The following is a 10,817-nucleotide window of genomic DNA, read 5'->3' as shown; positions in this document are numbered from 1 at the left end:
TCCATTACAAGATTTTAGATCAAATTGGATCAAATAATAATATTTAATTCCATTACTCTATCAAATTATGACGAATCCAGTTTTTAAACGTTTTGCAATCATATCGAAGAAGAAACATAAAAATATCCTATCCTATAATCAAGTACCTTTTTACAAATTGAAATTTATATCACACGATTATATTTTACCCGTCACTATTTAATTACAATATTATTTTATTTATATCATTGATAAACAAATATTGCCTTCTAAATTGACTTACTCCTGATCGATTTTAAAAGAAGAAGTTTGAAGTGTTATGATTAGATTTATATCTCCAATTAACCTTCTTAAGGTTGCTTTCAATAGAATAGAATGAAAAATTTTATTGGACCATTAAATAACAGTTAGAAGTGATTTCCAAATTAAATAAAACAAAAATCACGGAACTAATTAAATAGACTTAAAATGAGTGTCAAACGTTTGCTTCAGTTTAGCTTACAAGCTGTTTTGAGTGCTCTATTTCAAATTGAAATTTGTTGGATTAAAAGATTGTAAATTTGATAACGATGAAGTAAAAAAATTGACGTAATTGGTGGGAAATCCAACTATCCATATTTTAATAAGATGTTGCTCATGCAAAATATTAGCTCGGAAGCAATAAAAAATTCATATTAATTTAAATTTCCAGAAGTTATAAAAAAAGTTTTAGGAGATTGCGAAATCAGAAATAAAAATTAAAATACGTTATTATCAAATCATTTTAATTAGCTAACTTGCATTAATTAACTGGTTGAAAGTTTTTACAACAAAACTCTAATAATTTTCAAATCGCATTTAATAATAATATAATATCACATACATTTTAAACTTGACAGTTGCGCACTTAAATAAAAGTACAAGTCATTACAATACCAAGGTAAGAGCGCAATGCACTTTGATTGAGCGCTCTTCAGGGAAAGTATGAATCGCGTCAATCGCGTGCATACACAATATAAAGTGAAAAAACTCGTCTTGAGTGCAGTCTTGAGATCAAGCGTATCGAGGTTAAAAAATCCCACAAGGATCTGTTGCAAGGCTGTAATTGATCGCCTAGTGAACATGGTGCGCAACATGATAAATAATTATTTTCAAATAAAATTTAAAAAAAATATTAATTCCATTTAACAACCTTTGCACCGCTTTGCACAATGAAAGTTATATCTAAAAATCAAATTTTTTTAAATTATTATTTTAGAGAAAAATTCATTAAATAACATAAATTAAAAATATACATTTTGAGTAAAATACTAATGCAACTTAAATACGGCATAAACGTTGATGCACGCCGTACTTAAAATACCTACTATCACAGGAGGTTTTATCATTGATCAATAATTCATTGAATTTTTTTACCCTGTAAACACATTACCTACAAGAAGCATATAAAAAGCTGCACGATAAAAAAAAAAGTATGCCAGCTCTTTTATAGGAAAATAAATTAAGGGCACCTGATAGCGTGGAAGTTAGAGAACACGTGCGCTGTAGCTCACGAGTTTTGAAAATTGTTTATTAATGTTCAATTAAAATTTTCAAGCTCTCTTAAAGCTTTAAGCTGAGCTGGCAATGCAAAGGGTTAATAGCCGCACTTAAATGATACGCACAGAGAATGATGTATCTTGCTCACCTTCAACCAGTTCTGCCCCAATAGAGCGTTGTGCTAAATAAAATAGGCATTATTGAAGTGAGTAAGGAACTTAAATGCAAACTAATAATAATATTCTACAGTTGCCCTTCGGCATTTGTATGAAGAACTGACAATCCTTAAAATTAATTTTTTTCAGAATACAAGTTTAAAAGTCACTCTCATTTATATTTATATGAAAAATGTTTTTAATACATGAAAAAAATTTAAAGTAAATGTAAAATTATAATCTCAACAAACATGTTATTGCTTCCATACAAACTAAAAGCACTACATAATGTGGAGTCATGAGGCTCAGGGAAATTAGGCAAAGCGCTGATCGTCCCGTTCATGCGGGTTGCAGAACTAAACGTTAACAGCATATTGTTAAAAAACTAATTCCATTCATTCAATTTAATCTGAAGTGCATATGCTTTTAAGACAATTCTATATTTTATTTAAAAATATATATACTTCATGAAGTTTTTGCAATAACTTTTGATTTTTAAATGTTTTTATAAAAATTGAACATAAATATTTACGTCACTTTCACACATTTTTCACATTATAACGCTTTTGAGCAACTTTCACAAGTAACTGTCCGCTCTTCTTATATCACAATATAACTAAATCAGATCAGCAGCTTTATTATCAATGCCTAAATCACTTGGATCTTCGGATCCAAAATTATCGCCTTGACTGTCGACAGCTCTGGCAATTTCTTCTAACTCTTCTTGCGTCGTTTCCTTCATACAGCATGAGCAAATTTTAGAGAGAACTCGGTCTATGGGCGCTAAGTCTCTCATCCAAAGAGGCAGCCAGTTCCACGTTTGCAAAACCTTGGGCAATGAATTCGGAAATTTGTTCTGCAGAATGTTGATCACGATGATGGCAGCTAGGAGAACCAGAACCGGGACGGCGACGCCTAGGAGCACGTAGCCGTTGGGGTCAGCAAGAGAGAGGAGCAGTACGATGGCTGGGATGATCAAGAAGGAGAGCAGCAAATAGGCAAACGCGAACCAACGGTACTGGCCGGTGGTTTTGCCCAGTTTCTTGCAAAGGGGCAGTGGCCATCTCATGAATGGAATCGGGTAGAAGATGAGGATTCCAGTCAAGTTGAAGAACAGGTGGACCATTGCAACCTGCATGGTGATCCTTAGTTTTTCACCGCTGGCAGTCAAAGCCGCTATGACAGCTGTTGTTGTCGTTCCTATGTTTGAACCCAGGCACAAGGGGTACATTCTGTTGACTGAGATCACTCCCAAGCCGACGAGGGGAGTAAGCGCAGACGTGAAGACCGAACTCGACTGTAGAACGAAGGTGATGCACGCGCCGACAAGAATGGCCAGGTAGCCCGTGAGCCAAGGCACATACGGAATGTTGGCGTTGATCGTCTTCTGAAGCACAACGACCATGGGACCTGCGAGGAAATGGAATTTTAAAATTTGGGGCCAACATTTAAAAGGGTTGTAAAAAGCGGATTATGGACTGAGATATGATTAAAGCCAGCAGATTTAAAAAAAAATTGCCTTCTTATTAATATAGTGCAAGATGATATATTGAAATTTTTTGTAAATCATACTAAAAGAATAACTTCGGTGATTAAAAAGGGTTCAAAAGTGTTTCACAGTATTTCATCTCTTTTGAGCGCGTGCGACAAGCGAATACGTAAGCCGTATTGGGCGATTTGATATCTTAGATTAAATTGATGTCACCATTAATTGCCTCATTAACATATGAGCGTTTGATTTTTTCAATTTAAGATTTCAAAGATAAAGAAACTTGAGTGGGAAATACAAAGTGTTTTCACCTTGAAGCACGTTTTGGAGTAGTTTGACCAAGAGGATCAAGCATCCGCAGAGCAGTAGCAAGGAAACCACGGTCATGATTGCGCCTGTCGCCAAATCACCAATGTCCAGAAGAGCAAAGAGAGATGGGCCTAAAATGAATAAATAGATAAAATACTGCACCAAATTTTTTTTTCTTATTTACATTTTACAGTTGGCTCGCACCAAACTTTAAGAAGTGTTCGATTATCGTAATCTGGGTCATTTGCCGCCCAACCATTGAGGACTTCCTTGTCGATTTCCATGATGGCTTTAGTTAATGGCTCCGTAATGACTTTGAGCAGTTTGATGTCCTCTGCCCCTTCAGGGAACTCCAAATTTTGCACGAGAGCTTCGGTCAGATAGAACAAATAGCCTAACAATGAAATGTTTAATTAGCAAAAGTTATGTTGTGTTTCTCCTCGACATTTTCATACCAGTTGTGACTTCAACGGTGAGCAGGACAATGACGGTGAGCCAGTTAAACATATCGTGCACAGTGGCTCCAGCAAACGCAAGGCTAAACTCAGCCCTGTTGTTAATTCTTGTCACAGCAACTAGTGTGTTGGTGATTGAAGTACCAATGTTTGCTCCCATGATTATAGGAATAACGGTTCTTACGTCTTCGAAATCTGGAAAATGGTCGAAATTAGTTCCTGTAGAGTTTTGGGAATTTCAAATGGTATTACATCCAGCCGCAACCAAGCTAACCACGATCGACGTGGAAGTGGACGAACTCTGGACGGCCACCGTTACCAGAATGCCAATCATTAAACCCACCATGGGATTCTCCAACAACGGGTTACTAAAGATGTCGCCTAAAATATTTTAATTTCCGCGATAAATTTAATGTCACATGTCATTGAAAAATCATAACTCACCAGTAGCTCGCCCGCCCAGAAGTTGTAGCGCCGTGGACAAAAGGTCAAGAGAGCAGACAAAAATGTACAAAAGGGCTAACAACGCAAATGTTTTAGCGCAAATCCAAAAAACCCTCCACGCCTTTTCTTCTCCGGTCAACTCTACAATATTGAATAAATATATACATTTAAATTTATAACCTTTTGCACAAAATAACAATCACCTCTCCATGGTTTAGAAGGTTCAACTTCAAGCGCTAGCTTCACCTGTTCCTTTTTTGATTTCGCTTCATTTTCGCCTAACACGTCGAGAGCCATCTTTTCAGGCAGCATCTCCTTAAAATAACCAGGTAAAACTAGTCAAATACTTGCGCACACAGCACGCGGGCCGCACGAATACACAGTATGGGGGATTGTATAAAAAGCTTTCTCTTTTATTTGCCAACTCATTTGCTTGCAGAGCACACCTCAAGGGAATTTCAACCAATCAAAAGGAGCAACATTTAAATAAGTGGCTTAGGTCGCCTTAAAAAAGAAACACCGTTTTCTATGACGTCTTGTGAGATAAAATATTATTGCAAAAATTAAAATAAATTCTTACATCTGACAGGTTTATATTCGTCTCCGTAGTGGTCATGGTGGCTGATTGCGCGGACAAGCCGGATGGCAGAAGAGCAATGTGCGTAATCTGGCTCCCACTATTTATATTTACGGAGCGCCCCATCCCTTTATGCGAGCAGATAATGAAAACTATCACAGATTGTTCTCTAAACAATGTGCGGCGGCCGTATCAAGGCCGCAGAACTTAAATTACGCAACACATTTGGAAAATCAAAAAACCCGTGGCTATGAAGGAATCTTTAATTTCATCATTTATTTCACATGCAAATGTTTACTTTAACCTTGCCATAAACTTGTTTGTGCATCGATTGGTGACGTAAATTGATTTCAATTAATCTAATGTTTCTTCGTAAAGTACCGGATTTCATAGTTTACTATTAAATGAGCAATTTCGAAAGCATTCAAAAGCAAAAATTAAATATGAAAATTTTTATAACAATCGACAAATAAACAATAATGTTAACATCAAAATATTATCATCCCAACAACAAAGGTGTGTCGCATTAAGCGTGCGTTTTGCAGTGACAGGAAAATTTATATTTCATAATTTAATCTCTCAGACGGCGGCAGCGTTTCTTTTGTAATGCGCGAGGCGCGAGCAATAAAATTAATTGCTCCTCGCTGTATTGGAGGAAGGCGCCGGTCTCGTGCGATTACCTCGTGCTCTCTGCGTGTGTCCAAGTCCGATCACACCCACTTATCATGACCAACCAAATATCGCTTGTGTGTCGAGTGCAAAACCTTATAGCAAAGGTAGGTGCACGCGTGCCCCGTTTTTGATTGGGCTGCCTTAATTGCCACAAAATTCCTTTAACTAAAAACTTCACTCACGTTGAACCCTCAAGCACCTATAGTCAGTTTTTATCAAATGGGGGAAGTTTACTCTGGGAAGGGTCAATGGAGCCTCTTAATGGAGTTGTTGGGACCATCGCAGAATCAATGCACCAAAATTTGAATACGAACTGAAAACTTTATCACCTAAAAAACTGAAAATAATGAAAATTTATTCTAAATGAAATAATCCGAAAGCCAAATTGACCGCATGAAGGTGATCGTTGATTATTTTTTTACTCTCAATTAATATTAAATAACAACAAAATTTTATTAATTTTTAAGACTTATTTAATTTTTAACTCATTTCCAATCAAAAGATTAGGCTGAGAAACTGAAAAAACAATTATATTTTTATGCTGGTATTCAAAAATTTGTATTTAAAAAAATTGGAAATATTGAGAATCCTTATTTATAAATCATTTTTTCACATTAGGAAATTATTGTTGATTACAGATTAACAAATTTCTCTTTTTAATTTTTCATGCTATTCACTATAAGGATAAATTCCAATTATTTATCAATTATGCAGTATCTTTTTCAGTAAAAATTTCATTAAATTATTAACCACATTTAATTGTAATACCGGGAAAAATAATATGATCGAAATTTTTTAGTGCCATATATAGCGTTAAAAATTCTTATTAATTTATTCTATAATATTTTTAATAACTTAAAACTTTCTTTCTATTGCTGATGTGATTGCAACTTCCATTAATTAGATCAAGATCAGAGTAATATGTATTAAGAATGGTATATAATATACTTTTGCAAAAACTCTGGATTAGCATCTGTAGAGCAAAGGGCAGGCAAAAAGATATAAAAAGTAATAGTATAAAACAATGTTATTTTATCGAAGTGATAAGTAGCACTACAATGCGATTGCGTCAGTCATTCTGGTCATGCATTTCCCCATTCAAACTTCACGTGCTGTCTGCAATTTATCTTATCTAAATTAATTGCAAGAGGTATAGAGTTATATTTTACACCCACGTAGGCCATTTGACACGAATCGAAGGCATGACTTTCGCACAAAAATCATTATTTGTCTTCCACTTTTCACGTGTATCAATATCAACAAACGCACCGACCAATTGTGTGTTGCATTGGGTTAACACCTCTTATATCTCACTAATCTGCCACTCTGTCATAAAATGATCGGCCGGTAGACACACTTCAACAAATTTGCTACTTTATGGAGTTAAAAGGCCACAAATGTACGATATAGTTGGAAGGTCGTATCACATAATCTTGAAAAGATTGTAAATCCTATAAAAAATGATCGGTTATTATGTGAGTTAGCATGCTGCAAATTTCATAATATTTAAATATGAAATATTTAAGACAAATGGCCCAAGCATATTTAATTGGGTATATATAGATGACTGCCCCAATTTAAAATTAAATTTGATAAAAAAAATCCTTGAGAAGTAACTATCTAGTTGATAAAATTAATATTAATCCACTTAATTTCGCACGTGCCATCTTTGGCCACAGTTTCATTTTAATGGCAGCTTACATAGGATTGATAGAATATAACCTAAATTAGATATTTGATAAAAATTGAAGACCTGATTTAAAAAAATACTTATATTTATTATAAATAGTTTCAGTATTAATAAAGCGTAATTTAATCCTAAGTTAAGTATCAAGGACAATCCAAATACATATATTATTATGTCTTACGAAAAGAAGTCGATCTGATCGTGAGTGAGACAATTTTACTTTATATATAACATTTAAAAAGCAGGATAAAAAGGAAGTTACATGGATGCAAAAAAGTGGACTAAGCTGCAGGACGGTATTGTTTCAAAGATCAACAAATTTCCTAGAGTTTTGTAATTATAATTAATACACCGCCGTTGCCTCCAAGCGCGTCAGCTTTCAGAACGTGCATTGAAAGTTGGTAAAAATATAATCATTTCTTTACAAAATTAAACAAAATTGCTTTCTAGCAGTAATTTCAAAAATAATTTTAGCACCTCCAAAAGTTAATTTTCATTGCGCAGGAAGAGTTTTCAAAGTAGAAAGGCGCGACCTTTAATCAAATTTTAAACATTTATCCACGCTTGATAAAATTATGCTGTTTTCAGCATCATGCACCAGGCGCACAGACTTAAACGGCCGGCGACGAGTAGAGCAGGAAGTGATTGCACTGACAAGTGGTCGACATTGCACCTAGAGTGGATCTCGCCTGCTCTATCCGCCTGCTGAGCTCCTCTTCCTCGCTCCTTCCGGATCGCACACATTACAAATAGACGTGTGCGTCTTTCCGCCGAGATCATTTGCAATCCAGAAACTGGAGGCAACGCCATGGACCCGAAGCACACTCTTGAGCTGGGACCAGCGGCGCCAGAGCTCCAGTTGCGAGCCGCGCTTGAAATCAGGGAGTCGGACCAGGTCAGGGAGGCCGCTTTGGCCGAACTGAGGGCCCTTATCGAACAAGACGGTTCCCTGGATTGCAGGACGGATGATGAGTACCTAATTAGGTTTCTTAGGCCGACAAAATTCTACCCCGAAAGCGCTCTTAAAATGGTAAGGCCAATTTTTATATTTTATTTAAAATTTTAATTCATGTAAATTGACTAAAAAGCTAAATTTTAATTTTTTGTATTAAAAATAGATCAAGGACTACTTTGGGCACATCACAAAGCACGCTGACGTTTATTCAAAAATTGGACCATCACAGCAAGCCAAAATATTTGATAACGACTTGGTGTCTGTTTCACCCGTAAGGGATCAGTTTGGGCGCAGAGTGACCATCATGAAATTTGGTAATTTGAATGAAATTCTCTTTTTTTTTTTAAATTCATCCTAATTAAATTCATAAATAATTTACTTTTTGAAACTCTGGAAAATAATGAGGTGATTAAAACTAGGTGCGTGGAGCAGCAAAATGGGAACCATGGACGATTTATACGGGGCAACAGTGCAATGCGCTGAACTTGGAGCCAGTGAACCCGCCACGCAAATGATGGGCGGAGTGGCGGTTCTCGATATGAAAGGCACATCCTTGAGGCACGTTGCAAATCTTAGTCCATCCTATGCTAAAAAGACAGTGGATCTCCTTCAGGTATTTTTTTAATTTTCAAATAAATCTTCATTTTTCTTTCAACAAAATTTCAGCAATAATATTAAAATAAAAAAATTATGATTTAAAAATTAAGTTAAATTTAAGTAAAACTAAAAATATTTTCCAATTTCTAGGGAAACTTTCCAATGCGTTTCAAAGCTTTCCACATCATAAACCAACCCCGGTTATTTGACCTTGTTTTCGCCATTTTCAAACCATTCCTGAGCTCCAAACTGAAGTCGAGAGTGAGTTTCTTTTAAATCTATTTTGTTTTCAATCCTTATTTCCGTAATTCGACTCCAGATTCATTTCCACGGTAATGATATGAAATCCTTGCAAAACCACGTATCGCCTGCTTGTTTGACGAAGGAATACAAGGGTCAGCTAACTCACTTCGATCAAGAGGGGCTCATTGACCTGTTGCATGACAACGAGCACATTTACAAAGGTAATTTGTTTGATACAAATTTTCTCTCTTTTCACAGAGGAATTTTTATTATTATAAAATATTTGGCACCTGATTTTTATTCCTTACGTATGACTATTGCTCATCATTTTATAATTTTAATTTTATTTTTGCAGGAATAAGGCAGTACGCATTTGAACAACAAAGCTAACCGCAGAACTGCTGGGAAATGCATCACGTGCTTCTCCTCAAATTTTAACAACGTTACCTAGAGTCCCGATAGCTGTGATCAGAAAAAGATCTGCACATTGTTAATATTCTACCATCTGATGCTCATCATCCCTAGTCCGTATTTTCTAATAAAAATGTATGCAAAAGACAAAATCATGCTGCGTTGATTTTAATAACCAATTTGGCGAGAGAGATTCAAGTTTGTCATTTGGCTGAGCTGGATTTTGCAGATGATTCTTTCTATTGAATATAAAAAAAAACAATATTAAAATAATAATAAATCAAAATTTTCGGGTAATTTAGAGAAACATGCCTGCATAATCAAAATGACTGTTTATTAAATAATTAATAAAAAATTATCATTTTCTAAACGCTAAAGACTGTTGATTAGATAATAAATATTGCTGCACATGGAATATGGAATAAGAATTGTTTTAAGGAAACCCGTTCTCTTTATTTAAATGGCTTAAGCAATTTTTTTTTTAATTTGTGTGTAGTACATAAATAAATAAAATATAAACAAAATATTTAAAATTATCAGCAGCAAGTAAATATCAAAGTTGAAGATTCTGGACGCATTACATAGAATACCAGAAGAAAATTTGTTAAGGAATGCAAGGATTTTTACAGTTTGTTGCGTTTTCTCCCAATTCAGCAAATTTTTAAGGATTTTCAAGATTCCTAAATCTGCTGAAAATAACCATCTACGCATTTCTTTTGTTCCCAAATGAGGCGCAGCGATATACATAGTGACGTCCGCAACCAACTTGTGCCTTTGTTCTTTACTAGTGAGTTTTCACTACATAATATTTTGCAATTTTCGGTACAAAAATGTTAAGTGCAGGTAAGTGTGGAATTGTATGGGGTTAAGTGCTTCTACCCTATGTTTACACTTCAGAGCCTAATAAGTGCTCATTTTTGTGAATCATTTTGATTAGAAATTTTTTTTAATAGATAACAGACTTTCGCGTATTGCAAAGCTTGTGTTAAAAATGCGTTGCTATTTTAAATTTGCTCCAGAAAATTCTTGAAAAATAATTAATCTTAAGTGAGTTTATTAATGTGGAAGCTTTAAGAGCTATGTAAGATAATTAAATTTAATATATATTTATAATATCTTTAAAAATGCTGTTCAAACAAAACACTTAAAAAAATTATTGCTGCCACGGAAACAAACTTTAATAAAATTTATTTTCATATAAAGAGATATTAAGTAGCTATATCATTTTTTTACATTAACACAACTTATAACAAACTAATATTTTATCTGTACGTTTTTTATATTTTTGAATTAGATATGATAAAAAAGCATTATGAAATTTGGCAG

General features: G+C 34.7%; 2 protein-coding genes across 2 annotated transcripts; one reads left to right on the top strand and one right to left on the bottom strand.

Moving 5' to 3' along the window:
• Nucleotides 1–754: 754 nt before the first annotated feature.
• LOC132201262 (sodium-dependent phosphate transport protein 2B-like) lies at nt 755–5,046 on the bottom strand. The gene is made up of 8 exons (XM_059627287.1): nt 4,930–5,046; nt 4,553–4,664; nt 4,350–4,490; nt 4,158–4,286; nt 3,906–4,100; nt 3,635–3,844; nt 3,453–3,581; nt 755–3,062 (listed from the first exon to the last, which is right to left on the bottom strand). The coding sequence occupies exons 1-8, from the start codon at nt 4,963–4,965 to the stop codon at nt 2,269–2,271; spliced, it is 1,746 nt and encodes a 581-aa protein (XP_059483270.1). The 5' UTR covers nt 4,966–5,046; the 3' UTR covers nt 755–2,268.
• Nucleotides 5,047–7,792: 2,746 nt separating this feature from the next.
• LOC132201937 (alpha-tocopherol transfer protein-like) lies at nt 7,793–9,656 on the top strand. Its single transcript, XM_059628509.1, has 6 exons — nt 7,793–8,315; nt 8,404–8,554; nt 8,660–8,853; nt 8,988–9,098; nt 9,157–9,301; nt 9,436–9,656. The coding sequence occupies exons 1-6, from the start codon at nt 8,094–8,096 to the stop codon at nt 9,468–9,470; spliced, it is 858 nt and encodes a 285-aa protein (XP_059484492.1). The 5' UTR covers nt 7,793–8,093; the 3' UTR covers nt 9,471–9,656.
• Nucleotides 9,657–10,817: the final 1,161 nt, after the last annotated feature.

The sequence above is a fragment of the Neocloeon triangulifer genome, unplaced genomic scaffold (assembly GCF_031216515.1).
Source record: "Neocloeon triangulifer isolate White Clay Creek 2 clone unplaced genomic scaffold, ASM3121651v1 ptg000014l, whole genome shotgun sequence".
NCBI lineage: Eukaryota > Metazoa > Arthropoda > Insecta > Ephemeroptera > Baetidae > Neocloeon > Neocloeon triangulifer.
This window is presented reverse-complemented; position numbering and strand designations above follow the sequence as displayed.

Excerpts from the sequence above, each read along its gene's own strand:
- LOC132201262 (XM_059627287.1), bottom strand. The coding sequence starts at position 4,965 with ATGACCACTACGGAGACGAATATAAACCTGTCAGAT. Across the intron at positions 4,287-4,349 it reads TCTGGGCGGGCGAGCTACTG|GCGACATCTTTAGTAACCCG; the intron begins GTGAGTTATGAT and ends AAAATATTTTAG. Across the intron at positions 3,063-3,452 it reads ACTCCAAAACGTGCTTCAAG|GTCCCATGGTCGTTGTGCTT; the intron begins GTGAAAACACTT and ends ATTTCCTCGCAG.
- LOC132201937 (XM_059628509.1), top strand. The coding sequence starts at position 8,094 with ATGGACCCGAAGCACACTCTTGAGCTGGGACCAGCGGCGCCAGAGCTC. Across the intron at positions 9,099-9,156 it reads GCTCCAAACTGAAGTCGAGA|ATTCATTTCCACGGTAATGA; the intron begins GTGAGTTTCTTT and ends ATTCGACTCCAG. Across the intron at positions 9,302-9,435 it reads CAACGAGCACATTTACAAAG|GAATAAGGCAGTACGCATTT; the intron begins GTAATTTGTTTG and ends TTATTTTTGCAG.